Consider the following 16,917-nt stretch of genomic DNA (forward strand, 5'->3'; position numbering starts at 1 on the left):
ACTGGACATGTAACTTGGAGGACAAGGTGGTACAGTATCTAAAAAAAAAAAGGATCCTTAGCAACCACTTGAAATGATTTCATTATTTAGTGACATAGAAAGCTGTCTCTGATATAGGAAGTAGGAGAAAAAAGACGGCTACAAAATATTATGACGCTATTTTTAATTCAGCGCAAGTTTTAAAAAAATTACATATTCATGTAGATCAGGAAATACATAAACCAAGATATTAATGATGCTTGTCTCTGGGCAGTAGGATTACAAGGAACTTTAATTTTGTTCTTTGAATATGATTTTTTCTTACATTACTTTGAACATGTACTACTTTTGAAATAAAAAAATTAAATATATTTTATACCAAAACATCAAGAATGCTTAATATTTCTTGGCGGTGGAATTACGGATTTGTTTGAGTATAGTGTCAGATTTTCTGCAACGCGTACACATTGATGACAAGTAATTATTTCATTTTATTTAAGGATAAAAAAAGCGAAGGCGCTGCCCTCCTGCAACATTACCGTACGACTCTGGTGAGCCTCCTTAATCGCAGACCCCACGCCCCTGCCCGGTTCTGGGACCTGCGAGCGGCGGACTCTCATTTACGTCACTGTCTGGGGCCCAAATAAGACCGCGCACCGCAGAGGGTTCTGGGAAGTGTAGTCCGGTCGCTCCGTAGTCACCCACTTCCACTTCCGGCCAGTATACAGGGTTGTTTCTTCTCTGTGGTGAGTCATCTGAGGGACATGGGTCGTCTTTAGGTCTTTTGGGGTCGCAGGAGGGGGAAGGGGCGGCGGGACGGCATGGGGCATATGGTCTGAGCCACGGGATTTCGAGATCAGCCTGGCGAAGGAAGAGTTTGAGGAGGGACCAATCATCCCGGGGTGGACGGGGGAACCGGGCTAGCACTGCGCCGCCTTAGGTTTGGGGTCGACTGCTCCCTTCATCCTCAGGCTTGGAAAGAACGGTTCGGGGCTGGCAGCACCGCCTTTGAGACACACATCTCCCAGTTTGGGAGACTCGATTCCGGGCAGTCGCGGATTGATGATGTTTAATTCTTTCAAGGCAGACGCCCACCCACTTCTGTACTAATTTCAAAGTTTTGTCTGAAGTCACCTCTATAAAGAGCTTCAGAAGGTGAGTCCTTGCGTTTCGTATGTTGTCCTTTGAAAATGATTAAGCTGTGTACAAGTTATATGTTATTTTGCTGTATTGTTACTGGCTCCCTGGTGGTACAGGGGTTAAGAGCCCTACTGCTAACCAAAGGAGCGGTAGTTCGAATCCACGAGACGATCCTTGAAAACCCAATGGGGCAGCTCTACTCTGTCCTATAGGGTCGCTATGAGTGGGTTTTGTTTTGTTTTGTTTTGTTTTTGAGGCACACACAGGTCGAATTCCACTGTAGGTATCACACAGCATGTAAGAGCTCTGAATTCAAATCTCGAGGTTGTATTCTGAGTCTCACTGTGTCCTGAAAACTACAGTGAATGCAGGCTGTGGACAGGGCCCCAAGCAGCAAGCCATGGGCCCATCTCTGAGTCAGGTCAGAAGGGATGCCCCAATCTGAACTCGTGATTCCTTTTTTTTTTTTTTTTTAGGAAAGAGTAGATTACATCCCACTGGTGCTCAAAGTTTTCCTCCAGTGGTGTATTAAGAATTGTGATAAAATTGTGTTATCTCATGGCTCATTTTTCTTTCATGTGGCTCGTTTGCATCCTTGGAATGGTGCTTTCCTAGAGAGAACTGCATAGAAAAGGAAGGAATAACCTCTGGACTATTTCCATTAGAGTTCCAGGTGAGTAGCACTTTGTTTTTTGTTTTGTTATTTTGCTTTTTCAATGAAATACCAGCTCTTTCCCCACAGAGAGGACAGCTTTCCTGATCTCATTGTTTTTTCCATGTTTTTTTCAAATACTCATCCAGGCCCCTTAGCCACAGCTGCCTTCCCCCAGAAATAGGTTTCTTCTGAGGCTGAGGAATCCCCCAGCGTTTTTATTGAGTGTAATAATAGGGCAAGTGACACCTGTTACCACCTCCAGGGGAGGAGTCCCACCACATGGAGGATAGCAAAGAGCGTAACAGTGCGTGCCACCAGGAGCAGTAAACTAGATGTCAACCCACTTTATGCCTTCCAGGAGTTAAGGTTGCCAGGAAAAACATGACACACAGGCGCTGGGTGGGACAATACTTTACTTCCATAGACAAAAGAGAGCAAGGTCAGCTTCAGTAGTGGGCATTGGTCCCCCATGACCAATGGGTCTTGCTCCACAGCCAACTCGGAGATAGTCTTACACATTCCCTCCCCACCAGAAACACATAGAAGCTGGGTTGGACAGATGCCACACTCTTGGCAAAGCAGTTCTGGGAATATTGAGATGGGCTCAGGGTAAGAGGTGAGGGATGTGCCCATAGCCCATCAGCTGCTATAGGGTGTGTTTTGGGTCAAGACCCCTCAGAAAAGGGTGTTAGCCCACACTCTTACCCTGTCCAAGAAGCCAAACCAACCCATCAGGTCCTGAGCACAAGGTTCATTCATGGGTCACAGGGAAAGGTGACAGGCCACGCTCAGACTGCCCCCTTCCACAGAACCAGTGACCAGAGAATGGTGATCCTTTGTGGTCAGTTTGCCACATTTGTGCTGGGCCTAAGCCCTGGGTGATAGGGCCCAGCTCGCTATGTTGCATGGCCTGGCTCATTGCTGAGAGAATTCACATGACTGCTGAGTATTTGGCTTCTACTTTTTTTGAGAGAGAGAGACCTCATGATTTGGCCCGTTCTTGCATCTGAGGTGGGATTTCATGTCCTGTTTTGTGGTGGATTCACTGGGCAGTCATGGCAACTTGCTGGGCATATGCTTGGTCATCATGAGAAGTTTATTCACGGTCTGTTTCAGGGGACCCTTTGCCACTACATCAATGTGAGTAACAAATAGATCTCTTTTCCAGCTGTCAGGCTACCGCCATAGTCTTTGTTCCCACACAGGGGAACTTCTTTTTTTATGTATATATACTTTTTATTGTTTTTTTTTTTCTGGGTTATTGTGCTTGAAGTGAAAGTTTACAAATCAAGTCAGTCTCTCACACAAAAACTTATATACACCTTGCTACATACTCCCAGTTACTCTCCCCCTAATGAGACAGCCTGCTTCCTCCCTCCACTCTTTCTTTTCCTGTCTGTTTCACCAGCTGCTAACCCCCTCTACCCTCACATCTCCCCTCCAGGCAGGAGATGCCAATGTAGTCTCAAGTGGCCACCTGATCCAAGAAGCTCACTCCTCACCAGCATCCCTCTCCAACCCATTGTCCAGTCCAATCCATGTCTGAAGAGTCAGCTTCAGGAATGGTTCCTGTCCTGGGCCAATGGAAGGTCTGGGGGCCATGACCACCGGGGCCCTTCTAGTCTCAGTCAACCATTAAGTCTGGTCTTTTCACGAGAATTTGGGGCCTGTATCCCACTGCTCTCCTGCACACAGGGGAACTTTTAATTGTCCAGTCGTTGATCTGCTTATCAGCAGACCATATGGCCAGGCTGTTTGCAACAGCTCTTGAGCCTGTAAATATGTAGCAGGAAGTTGCTGTTGGAGTGGGCTGCACAGCCATCAGCACTGCATGGAGTTTGGCCCACTGGGCAGAAAGCCCTCATCTGGTTTCACTCAGGTGGCCCTCTTCAGGGCAAATGGCCACAGCAGCCCAGTGGCTTCCATCACCTTTGAGCAAGATGAACCAAGCCATACTATCAGGTGAAACATTTTTAAACCATGGGCCCCACTTAGTCAAGGAAGGGATAGGAGCTCCCCCTGCCGGCCATCAGCTCCCTCCAACTAGTTTATGGAATCAGTTGACTTAATCTTTTTGTTTTTAGGTAATATTGCATTTTCCATGAAAGTTTACACAGCAGATTAGGTTCCCATTCAACAGTTTCTGCACAAATTGTTCAGTGACATTGGCTATGTTCTTCACAATGTGTGAACATTCTCATTATTTCCATCCTGGCTGTTCTCTTTCCAGTAATCTAATTTCCCTGTCCCTTACCTTCTCGTCTTTTTTTTTTTTTTAAGTAATTGCTGAGCTTTTGGTTTCGTATAGATGATTTTTTTTTAAAGGGTTGCAGTACTCACATGTGATATTTATTTTGTGTGCCGATCTGATATATAGCTAAAAGGTAACTTTGGGATAGTTTCTGTGTAAGGTTTAAAGAATACTTCAGGGCAGTAGTCTCGGGGAGTCCCCTAGTCTCAGCTGGTCCAGTAATTCTGGATGTTTTTTTTTAAGAATTTGAGGTTCTCTTCCACATTTTTTCCCATTCTATCAGGATCCATCTATTGTAGCCTTGATCAGAACGATCAGTAATGGTAGCTGGGCACCATCTAGTTCTTCCTGTCTTAGGGTAGATGATGCCATGGTTCATGTAGACTATTTGTCCTGTAGACTATAGTTTCTTCTCTGTGTCTTGGGTTTTCTTCTCTTTTGTTCTGGATAAGTAGAGACCAATACTTGTATCTTAGATGGCCATTTGCAAGCTTTTAAGACCTTAGACACTACTCACACGACTAGGATATAGAGCATAGCTGTATGAACTATATTACGCCAGTTGTCCAAGTTGTACCACGAGACTATGGTCCTGAGCCTTCAAATGCAAAAAAGCAATCCTGCGAGGTATTTGGTTATGTCTAAGTAGTATCTGTAACTGTGTCCCATATGTGCTTTATTATATATATTAATATATATGCATGTATACACATATATACATATGGGTGTACGTTTTCATACACCTGTATATATCCACATATATACCCCCATGTACATACTTACACACATATATGCATACATACATACATATATACTCATACATATATTTTTTTGATTGTTGTTGCAAAGTTATATATGCTATAACCCATTGCCGTCGAGTCAATTCTGACTTGTAGCGACCCTATAGGACAGAGTATAACTGCCCCATAGGGTTCCCAGGGAGCACTTGGTGGATTTGAACTGCCAGCCTTTTGGTTAGGAGCCATAGCAGTTAACCACTGTGCCACCAGGGTTTCCAACATATATGCTATACCAATTACCAAAGGGCCCTTTTTTTGTTGGGTACGTCTTAGTGACATCTTCTCTCTTGGTCAGGCTGTGCACACTTCACCCATATTTAGTGTTGTGTTTGTTTCCCATCACCAAACATAACAAGTGTCTACTATCTAAAGAGTGATTCCTCCCCACCATCTCATCCTTGATAACCACCAGTAAATGTTGTTAGTCTCTGTATATGTACCTATTCTTAATCTTGTTATAAAAGTGAGATCATAAAATATTTGTCCTTTTGTGATTGACTTATTTCACTCAGCATAATGCCCTCCTGATTCATCCACATTATAAGATGTTTCGAGTACTCATCATTATTCTTCATGGCTGCATAGTATTCCGTTGTATGTATGTACCACATTTTGTTTAGCCATTCATCCATTGATGGGCACTTAGTTTCTTTCCATCTTTTTACCATTGTGAAGTGTGCTGCATTGAACATAGATATGCGTGTCTGTTCTTGTCATGGCCATTAGATCTCTAAGGGTGCTGTTATATCTGGGAGTGGGATGCTGGATCATAAGGTAGCTCTATTTCTAGTTTTTCGAGGAACCGCCTTGCTGTTCTCCATAATGGTTGTACCATTTTACAATCCCACCAGCAGTGGATAAGGGTTCCAATCTCCCCACATCCTCTCCTGCATTTGTTGTTTTCTGGTTTTTGCATTTTTATCAGTGCCATCCTAACAGGGGTGAGGTGGTGTCTCACTGTGGTTTTGATTTGCATCTCTCTAGTGGCCAGTGCTCCAGAACATCTTTCATGTGTTTGTTGGCCGCTCGAATGTCTTCTTTGGTGAAGTGCCTGCACGTGCCTTTTAAACAAAAACCCTTTGCCTGTTTTTAAATTGGGCTGTTTGTTTTTTTGTTGTTGAGTTGTTGGAGTTTTCTGTATATTTTAGAGATTAGACCCGTATTGGTTATGCCATTCTTGAAGATTTCTTCCCAGTCTATAGGTTGTCATTTTACTCTTTTGATTAGCATAAGTATTTAATTTTAAGAGGTTCCAGTTATCTCATTTGTCTTCTGCTGTTTGTGTATTTGCATTGTGTTTGATAATCTATTTTTACAACAACAAATTAGGTGCCATCGTTTTGTCCCTATGTTATCTTCTAAGAACTTTATAGTTTCAGCTTTAACATTTAGGTCTTTGATCCTCAGTTTCTGTGTATGGTGTCAGGTATGGGTCCTGTTTAATTTTTTTTCAAGTGAATATCCAATTTTGCCTGCACCATTTGTTAAACAGACTGTTTCTTCCCCATTGAAGGGACTCTAACACCTTGTCAAAAATCAGCTGCCCATAAAGGGATAGATTTATTTCTGGGTTCTCAATTCTATTTGCACTGGTCTATGTGTCTGTCCACTGGTTCACTGTTGTTAAACCAGTACCAGGCGACTTTAATTACTATAGGTATATAATATGTTTTAAGATTCAGGGGTGTGAGGTCTCCTTTTTCATTCTTCTTCAGTAGTGCTTTGGCTATTCAGGACCTCTTTCCTTTCCGTATACTGTTGGTGTTTAGATTTTCCATTTCAGTAAAGAATGCTGTTGGAAGTTGAATTGCATCTGATTGAGATTGCATTGTATCCATAGATCACTTTGAGTAGTATTGATATTTCACAGTATCCATGAGCATGCAATGTACTTCCATTTATGTAGGTCTCTTTTAGTCTTTTGCAGTGTTAAGGAGCCCTGGTGGCACAATAGTTAAGCGAATAGGGATAGTTTTACTTCTCCTTTCCTATTTGGATATCCTTTATTTCTTTCTTGCCTTATTGCTCTGGCTTGGACTTCAGTACAATTTTGTATATGAGTGGTGATAACAGAAATCCTTGTTCCATTCCTGTTTTCAAGGGGAAGGCTCTCAGTCTTTCTCCGTTGAGAAGAATGTTAGTTGTCGGTTTTGCATATATGCCCTTATTTATATCGAGAAATTTGTCTCCTATTCCTATTTTGCTGAGAGTTTTTATCAGGAAAGGGTGTTGAATTTTATCAGATGCTTTTTCTGCATTGACTTGATCTTGAATGTACCATGTTCATTTAATAATGGAGCCCTACTGAGTCTGTCCTGTTTTATTAGTAGGATTTGTGAGTACCCACATTAGGATGGACAGTTCTGGTCTTAAAATCATATAGGGTGCTTTAGTGGTTAAATGCTCAGATTCCACTAAGGCTCAATAACAGACTAAAAGCTGCTGCATCAAATGAGTGTACCTAGTGGCTGCCTCAGTTAGTGTGCGTGTCCAAAACCTGAGGGGCCAAAGCACCCCCGTGGTGGTTTTTTGCTGTCGTAGACTCCAGTTCGGATTGGTAGGTGTCACCGAGACCGTAGCTCCATAAGACTAGCAGGCTTCATTGGCCCCAGTGGCAGAGCCCACACAATTGCATGTTGAACGGCCTCCAGAGCCTACTGTTGTTGGGGGCTCCGTTTAAAGGCGGCCATCTTGCGAGTAAGCGTAAATAGAGGAGCTAGAAGAATGCCCTGATGTATTATATGTTGTCTCCAGTAGTAAACAGGCCTACCAGCCACTGAGCCTCTTTCTTATCGGTGGAAACTACCAAGGACGGAACCCTGGCGGCATAGTGGTTAAGAGCTCAGCTGCTAGCCAAAAGGTTGGCAGTTCAAACCCACCAGCCACTCCTTGGAAACCCTACAGGGACAGTTCTACTCTGTCCTTACAGGGTCGCTATGAGTGAGAATTGACTCGATGGCAACGGGTTTTGGTACCAAGGACAGCCATTTTTAAAACTCTGATCAGGGATACTTCTCTGGCTCCTGGTGTATTTGTTGGGCAGGTCCTTGGACCGTATCAGGGTTGATGCCCTATCCTGTGTATGTCGTAATGTTTATGACTTTATGCAGGGCCTGCTATGAGGATGCCATTCATGCAGGGGAGGACAGGTCTTCCCAGGAGTAGTTGGGCTTATTGCAAGTGTAGCCCCTCACATTGGTGGCGTGTTGCCGGGGGGTTGACTGTTCCTGCAGCAGAAGTGCAGTGAAGTTGCGCTCTCGGAGCCTGGGTGGTGCAGATGGTGAATGCACTCGGCTGCTAACCAAAAGGTTGGAAGTTTGAGCCCACCCAAAGGTGCCGCAGAAGAAAGGCTTGGCAGTCTACTTCCAAAAAATCAGCCATTGAAAACTCCAGGGAGCACAGTTGTACTCTGACACACATGGGGCTGCCGTGAGTTAGAGTCACCTTGATGGCAACTGTGTTAACTGGTCAGGCCATTCCACGTGAACACAAATTGGCCCTGATCTTCGACCTGCAAAGGGACGTAAAAGGAGGCATCAGATAGGTCAGTAACGGTGTATTAATCTCCCGTGCGGGCTGCCACCACCTCGGTGACGGCGGTGATAGCAGGTACTGCAGGGGCCAAGAGTGGCACCTGGCATTCAATCCGTGGTAGTCTGTTGTCAGCCTCCAGGCTCCTGAGGCCTTTTTTACAGGCATTTGGGCTGGGCTGTTACACTGCAACCGGGTGGTCCTTAACACTCCTGCCCGCGGCAAGTCCTGAACCAATAGGGTCAAGTTGTCTTTTCTACCTGGAGTGCTGTTCTGCTTTTGTTGAGTAACCCAGCAGGGTTTGGACAATTCAGGAGGCTGGCAGAGTGGATGCCTTCCACAGCAATGGCTCCAGTTCTTTGTTGTAGGGGGCACCATCCCAGGCAACAGTGGTATTCCAGGCCACAAGCTGCCAGAATGTTGATACCTGTAATGTATTCAGCAGTGGGAACTATGATCACTGGCACCCGAAATGGTCCCAAAGGCCCCACCCACAAGAACACGTACACTTGCCTGACATAGGTCACTTGCCCACCCCAAATCCCCCAATGCCACCATCTTGTCCACCCCTGCGGAGGCCTGCAATTATCGTCATTTGGGCACCTGTGTCTAAGAGCCACTTGAAGATTTGGATCCCACCTCTTTCCTCTTCCAGCCTTATGGGGGCATAGGGCCACCAGTGCCCAGCAGGGTCCTGGAGACCTTGGCACCACACCTAATTATTATTTTCTTGAAGGGAGCAAGAACAGGCTACAGATGAGGGGGCTCATCCTCTTTATCTAGCTCATCACGTTAATAGTTGGAATTACCTTCGTCACAGTCCTGGTCGGGGCAGAAGGAAGCCTTAGCAACCCAGCGCTTCTCTTCCCCTGGCTGCGTTCAGGTATTCAGAGAGCTGCCATGGAAGATTCTAAGTCTTTCCAGTCCTGTGAACCCTATTTTTCTTGCCCCTTTTATGGCTGGGATCAGAGCCCTCGTTTACAACTTAGAGGGATGCCCCCTCTACCTAGTAACATTGGCAGAGGTCCTTTGTAGGGATCTCTTCAGTTTCTACTTTGTCTATCGCTTGTAGCAACCAAAACCACATTGTTCTTTGAGTGGACCCCACCCCTTCCTTCCTCGTTCCTGGGTCATTCTTCCATTTCCCTTTTTGACCCCTGCCTCAGTGGGAATGGCTGACACCATGTTGCCATTGCCACCCTGTCTTAGTCATCTAGTGCTGCTATAACAGAAATACCACAAGTGGATGGCTTCAACAAAGAGAAGTTTATTCTCTTACAGTCTAGTAGGCTGGAAGTCCGAATTCAGGCACCAGCTCCAGGGGAAGGCTTTCTCTCTCTGTCGGCTCTGAAGGAAGGTCCTTGTGATGTATCAGTCTTCCCTTGGTCTGAGAGCATCTCAGCACAGGAACCTCAGGTCCAAAGGACGTGCTCTGTTCCCGGCGCTGCTTTCTTGGTGGTATGAGGTTCCCAACTCTCTGCTTGCTTCTTTTCCTTTTGTCTCTTGAGAGACAAAAGATGGTGCAGGCCATGCCCCAGGGAAACTCCCTATACATTGGATTGGGGAGGTGACCCGAGTAAGGGTGGGATCCAAATCTTAACATAAAATTACAATCACAAAATGGAGGAGAACCATGCAATACTGGGAATCATGGCCTAACTAAGTTGATACACACGTTTTTGGAGGGACATAATTCAATCCATGACACACACCCCAAAGTGGGATGTTGCAGTGGAACTTTTCCACCGCCTCTCCCACTGTCATCCCTGGAGACAACAAAAGGGATGGAGGGTCTTGCATTGAGTAGGCCCTTGTCTCATGAAAGCCTCCAATGCCATCTGAGACAGGGCTGTTCGTCCACCTCCTCTCCTGGAGTGGGATCATGTAGCAGTTATGACTCATGAACAGTTACCAGTGACTTTTATTTACTCTTTGGGAAGTCCTTTGTGATTGGGAATACTAGTCTCATGATTGTAGCAACCCAGACTAGGAGTAGCATAGGCTTATCTCTCTCCTGGTCCTGTTGCTTCTCCTGCTCAATTTGGGTAGAAATGCATTGCAGCAGGGGGTCAGCAGTGAGCTTCTCTAGACTGCCCCATCAGCTCAAGACATGTGTAATGCCCGTTCCTTGAACAGATGCATGAACCAAGCTGCATGAGACTCCCCTGGCATTTCCCCATATCTGTTCATCTCTGCGCATCACACCCTGTTGATGGAATTGCTTAAGTGCGTCCGATGTGCCAGATCTGTGCAAGATGGTGAAGGAAGGAGACTCAATTTCCTTGATGATTTAGAGCCTAGCAATTCAAACAAAGCATTACTGGATCCCAGAATGATTTTTTTTCTGGTAGTGGCAGGAGGAAGCTTCATTTAGAAAAGGAGTTCTTGAATTGGAGTCCTTGAGCGTAATTCAGCGGGTCTGTGAACTTGAGTAAGGAGCCCTGGTTGCACAGTGGTTAAGCGCTCAGCTCCTAACCGAAAGGTCAGTGGTTTGAACCCACCAGCCGCTCTGTGGGAGGAAGATGTGGCAGGTCTGCTTCCGTGAAGATCACGGCCTTGGAAGCCCTGTGGGACAGCTCTACTCCATCCTACAGGGTAGCTGTGAGTTGGAGTCAGCTTGAAGGCACACAAGAACGACAACACGGACTTGAGTGGGAAAAAAATTTACCCTAGTCTAGTCTAACTGAAAATTAGCATTTCTTTCAATTGTGAATGTAGGCAGCAAGCCACAATGGTATTACCAGTACCTGTAACTTTGTAATCCGTATAAATCATGAAATTTTTTATGTCATATTATAATTGGTGCTGATTTTTTAAAATATTGTTCGTACTGATTACTATTTTGAGATTATAATAGTTAATTCATTCTTGATACTTAATTCCTTGATAAGGAAATACATACTGCATATTTTATATATGTGTGTGTATATATATACACACACACACACACATGCTTTTATAAGTACATACATAAACATGTTTGATTTCTAAGTTTTAAAGGACTTTCTGTTTTCTGGTGAATGTATGGTTTCAGTTTTTTTCATACTTAATATTGTTGAAGTTTGTATTTCAATATAATTAGTTTTTTAAATAGTCCTGTGTATTTCATGAAGCCCTGGTAGCACAGTGGTTAAGAGCTCGGCTGCTAACCAAAAGGTCAGCAGTTATAATCCACCTGCCACTCCTTAGAAACCCTATGGGGCACTTCTGCTCTGTCCCATAGGGTCATTATGCATCAGAATTGACTAGATGGCAATGGTTTGGTGGTTTTTGTTTTTTTGGTTGCATATTTTATTTTATGCATTTACACTGTTATTCTGAGTAGGACTCTATAAGTGTCAGCAAACAGTTACAGGAGGCCATAAAGGTTATAAACCTCTGATTTAAAAGATATTGGTAACCTATATCCCGAGTTTTAGAATCCTTGAAGACAGGAATTTTTTTTTTTTAATTTGTTTACAACTTCCAAAGAATTGTATTAATAAGGTTTTTTACTGTAGGCTTGCCTTCTCAGAGCACAGATCCCGTAAGTTTGTAAGGTCTCCCCTACCTTTCTGAAGGGCCCTGTGGCTCCCTGTGAGACTTCAGCTGCCAGGCCCTCCCCCACACACTGCTGTGACTATCCTCAGCCACCTCCAGTGTTAACGGCTCTGCACTGTTAGCCCTTCCAGAGCAGGTTCTGTAAATACAGCTACTTCCTAAATGTCCACTGAATGAGTAGTATCCAGAGGTTGGGATTCCTCCTGGGGACTCAGAGCTTTGAGGCCAGAAGAAAGGACTCAAGTGACCTGAAGTTCCCTCTTGAGTCACCAGGCCCTGGCATATGGGAACCAACTGGGCTCTGAGGAGCAAAGAGGGAGGCAGGCACTTCTGACCGCAGATAGCCATCTGATGCTCCTTGCCAAAGCTTGGAGAATCTCAAGAATGAAGAAGCCCTTTGTCTTTTTGCTTCTCCAGCTCAGGAAGAGAATAAATAAAAGTGCCGCTGTGTTCAGAAAGCCCAGGAGTGGAGACCATGGAGACTTTGACCTCAAGACATGAGGAGAGAGGTGAGAGTTAATGAAGGCTGTGGGATCAGAGAGGATCCAAGCTGGGTGTGAATGGGGAAACAGTTGGGTGAAAAGGAATTTCTGTGGTGTGAAGAAACCAACATGTAAATCTCAACACTTTCCTAAGGTTCAGGTCAATCATCTAAGAGCTCAGAGAAGGCTGCACTTCTTCCTCATGGCTTCTTTCTCTTCCTGCAGCGATTCATTCTCAAGCCTCAGCCCCTTGCCAAGGAGAAGATAAGACCAACTTTCAGGTGCGTTGAGTTTCCTTTTCTCTCCAGAAATACCGCTTTTGGCACCAGAGAGTAAACATCTCTCCCGTATTTCATAAAAGGAAAAGGAGAGGAAAATGTGGTGTGTGAGTACCTCGGCATTACTCATTGCCCTTACCCACAAAACAGCTGTGGGAGATATAATATGGCTCTGTTTGAGGAATGAAGAAACGAGTGGTGAACCCTGGCTGTGAACCCAGGTCAGTATGGCTGTTGTCAGGGGCCCCCAAGACCACCCTCAGGTTCAGTGATTCACTAGACTCACAGAACTCAGCAAAGCTGTTGTACGTGAGTGTATGGTTTATTACAGTGAAGGATACAGATTAAAATCAGCAACAGGAAAAGTCACGTAGAGCAGAGACCAGGAGAAAATAGGCTCAAGCTTCCAGTTGTCCTCTCCCAGGGGAGTCTTATGGACAATGCTGAATTAAATCTCCCGGCAGTGATCCGTGACAACATGAATGAAGTATTGACAACCAGGGAAGCTCACCTGAGCCGTGGGGTCCAGGGTTTTTATTGGGGGTCAGTCATATAGTCATGGCTAATTGCCTGCGCGGCTGATCTTACTCAGCCTCCAGCCCTTCCAGAGGCCAAATTGATACAGTGTGGCCCAAGGGCCCCACCATAAATCACATTGTTAGCACAGACTATCTGGTGTGGTCCCAGACTCCCACTATGAGGCACATAGTTAACATAAACTATCTGGTGTGGCCCAAGGCCTCGGGTAAAAAAAAGTCACACTTATCAGGCCGGTTATTCCAAGGTCTTACAGGTTATCTCCCAGCACTAGGTCAAGGGCAGACCTTTCCTTGGAATGTGCAGGGTTTGGGCAATCCAGGGCTGCTGGGTTAACCCTTTAGTCCACAGACTCCGTAACTATCCATTTGCACTTTGTGCCACCTGTCAGTACTAGACTCATCTAGGGCCTTGGGCCCAAGTTACATAGTGAGGTGACTACAAATAATGGATTCTCCTTCTTTGCCAGGGGTTTTCTCCTCCGTGGGACATTTTTTTAATTCATTCCTAGATGTAATAGTCTTCATCCCTATCAAAAAGTACACCATGAACAAAGTTAAACACAACATAATGGAGGGCAGGAGGCTTTCATCCATGACAACATTTTAACATTCTTACTTTCAAAAAGGGAGCCCTGGCGGCATTGTGATTAAATGTAGGGCTGCTAACTGTGAATGGTCAGCAGTTGGAACCCACCAGCCTTTCCATGGGAGAAAGATGTGGCAGTCTGCTTCCCTAAAGATTACAGGGTTGGAAGCCCTATGGGGCCGTTCTACTCTGTCCTGTAGGGTTGTTGTGAGTCAGGATCAACTCGACAGCAACAAGTTTGGATTTTTTGGTTTGGGGTACTTTAAAAAGAAGGGTATGAATAAAGACCTGAGCGTCTTGTTCAGGAAGGGAGAAGGGAAGAAACACAAATGACCAATAATCATATAAAAGATGATCACCCTCACTGTTAATCAGTGCATTGCAGATTGTAATGAGACATGATTTTTTTCTGTCAGATGGCCCAAGATTTGAAAGATCAGTGTCCACTGTTAGGCAGCGTGTGGAGAAATGGGTGGATCCTCACAGCCGCAGGCAGACGGGGAGTAAACTCATTTCCGCTTTTGGGAAGTTGTGCATACTTCAGATCCAGAATTTCCCACTCTAAGAATTTATTCTAGATCAGAACAAGTATTCAAAGAATGATCATTATCTTTCGAGGTTTTGTGTTTGTGTGCAATTTTTTTAAATGCAGTAATTTTGTACATTTCTAAGAATTCTGATTAATATTATTATTATTTTTAAATAGCAAGTTTCTCCTCTCCTCTAAAAAATCTAGTGAATGTACTTCCTGGTGTCTGGGGGTTGGTTTTGGGGAAGGTTCCCAGCTTTCCCTGATAAACATGGCTCACTGTGCCTGACCTATCTGTGCAAACAATGTAGTTTATGCTGAACACCTGCTTTCTTCAGGGAGTCTGGGATCTTGGTGCGTGCTGGCCAGACGGTGCCTGTGTGCTCAGGCCCCAATCCAAACCCTGGGTACGGACTCTCTAATGAGCTTTCCTGGTAGACCACATTTCACACAGGTTGTCACAATTTGTTAGAAAAATGAAGTATGTCATGTGACTACAAGAGAGGATGACAGTTGGAAGCTTGAGCCTGGTTTCCTCTGGATTTCACCCTGTGTGCCTTTTCCCTTTGCTGATTTTGCTGTATATCCTTGTGCTGAAATAAATCACAGCCATGAATACAGCTGTATGCTGAGACCTGTGAGTCCTACTGGTGAATCCTTGAACCTGGGAGTGATCTTGAAGACCCCCTAACACAAGACCTACAAAGGCAGGGTTGTGTCTTTCCTGCTTGTCTCTAATCCCTGGGGAGTAACACTATTTCCTGAATGAGCAATAGGTTGGTGTTCATGCAGTAAACCTTTCTGCAACACTTCGTCTTCCTTATTAAAAATGTGTCCATGGTCTAAAAATAGTGACGTACCTGTGCAATCACAACTCACTCTCACCTTGTAAACCTTGCCACAGGTATTCCAGGCTGCAGGTGAAGTAATCGTGAGAGCCCACATGTACACTTGTCCTCTCAAGAAAGCGTGTCGCGGTCCAAGCAAGTGACAGTGACGATGTGACCATGATATACTTGATAGCTGTGTTTCAACATAATAGCTGCCGTGTTTTCTTGTTGGAGCTGTTAGCTTAAAAAAACTGTGCTCTACTGCATAACCGGGGATGACACGGCGTGTTTGAAGCTCCTAGGTTTGAACTGCTGCCTTAGAGGTCTTATCTGGCTGGGGAGATGGTCACACCAACACACATTAGTTGCTTTTGGCCCAGTGCTAACATGGAAGCCTCTGAAAAGGGGGGCTGTGGCAGCAAAGGAGCCCCTGGGGGGTGCAAATTGTTAACATGCTCACCTGCTAACAAAAAGGTTTGGAGGTTTGAGTCCACCAGAGGTACCTTGGAAAAGAGAGTGACCCGCTTCCAAAAAATCAGCTGTCAAAAACCCTGTGGAGCACGATTCTTCTCTGGCATACATTGGGTTGCCATGAGTCGGAATTGGCTCAAAGGCAACTGGTTGGTCGGTGGCGGCAAAGAGCAGGATTTGTCAGCTGCTGATGGTGGGGTGAGGGCGTGGTTGGTGAGGAACTCTGACCTGGCAGAAGCAGTGATAATACTCACGTGGAGTAGGTGTAGCATGGACACTTGTAATTAGGCACTGTTAGAACTGTAAGTTGTCATTCGTCTTGGAGGAAAAGTTGGTGGTCTACAAATTAGAGTCAAATTTTAACCTGTGCAGACTCTGTGACTCAGCCATTTCAGTTCTGGGAATTACTCTCAGAAGTGCTCACTCACACTGAGCAAAGAATGCTCCTTGCTTTAATCTTTGGCTAGCCAGGGGAGATGAATTGGTGGGCTTGAAATTATTGGCACCAAACAGTAATAACACTTGGTGTGACTCCACACCAGTCAACTTCCTGCTTTCTTGTCTACTTTTCTTAATGTTGCCAAATTTATCTTTCATCTAGTGGATGTTTGTGTTAATGGACTTCACGTTTTAGGAGTCGTTGACGTTCAAGGACGTGGCTGTGGTCTTCACCGCGGAGGAGCTGGAGCTGTTGGACTGTGACCAGAGGAAGCTATACAGAGATGTGATGCTGGAGAGCTTCAGGAACTTGGTCTCTGCGGGTAAGGGGAATCTCTCCAGGTATTGAAACTTAACTTATTGCAGTGTTTTTATTCCCTAGAGAGGATGTTTTGGTCTTCCTACCCAGGTTAAAACCTTTATTTGTAAACCTGTTCTAAGTTGCTTTATTTGGCCAGTCCTGGATCTTTTCCCTGTCTGTCCTTCAAAGGCGTGAAGATCATGGGATTGGGACTACATTTTCAAACTATTTTTGTATCTCAAAAATGAGCCTAAACCTTGCATCTTCTTGCATTTTCAGGGCAACAGCCTTTCAAATCTGATAAGATACTCCATTTGGAACAAGATAAAGAAACTTCAGTGACGAAGAGAGAAGCTGTAATGGATGCTTATCCAGGTGAGAGCCATGGAGATAAGAGCCCGGCTAAGGCAGTGAGTAGGTGAGCTTGCCGCACAGATACCCCATTGCCCACCCTTGATCTTGCCCGTATGTACAATGATGTGTGCGTGTGTATGTGTGTATATATATATATATATAGTGACATCATAGTATTACATATTATTAGCAATAGCAACATGATTAGAGAAA

General features: G+C 44.8%; 1 protein-coding gene across 4 annotated transcripts in view; it reads left to right on the forward strand.

The window, feature by feature from the left end:
- The first annotated feature begins 629 nt into the window (after window positions 1–629).
- LOC100666522 (zinc finger protein 229) overlaps window positions 630–16,917 on the forward strand; it is a 32,302-nt gene continuing 16,014 nt past the window's right edge. The window contains exons 1-7 of one of the 4 annotated variants that reach the window (XM_023543147.2): window positions 630–725; window positions 951–1,134; window positions 1,735–1,792; window positions 12,314–12,405; window positions 12,604–12,659; window positions 16,246–16,372; window positions 16,630–16,725. In XM_023543147.2, the coding sequence (XP_023398915.1) occupies window positions 12,372–12,405; window positions 12,604–12,659; window positions 16,246–16,372; window positions 16,630–16,725 (313 nt within the window). In that variant the 5' untranslated portion in view covers window positions 630–725; window positions 951–1,134; window positions 1,735–1,792; window positions 12,314–12,371. Of the gene's footprint in view, window positions 726–761; window positions 1,135–1,734; window positions 1,793–12,313; window positions 12,406–12,532; window positions 12,660–16,245; window positions 16,373–16,629; window positions 16,726–16,917 lie in introns of those variants that run through there. The other 3 variants (XM_010586442.3, XM_023543151.2, XM_023543148.2) reach the window with 3 other exon arrangements.

This window comes from Loxodonta africana, chromosome 11, assembly GCF_030014295.1.
Source record: "Loxodonta africana isolate mLoxAfr1 chromosome 11, mLoxAfr1.hap2, whole genome shotgun sequence".
In the NCBI taxonomy this organism is placed as follows: Eukaryota; Metazoa; Chordata; class Mammalia; order Proboscidea; family Elephantidae; genus Loxodonta; species Loxodonta africana.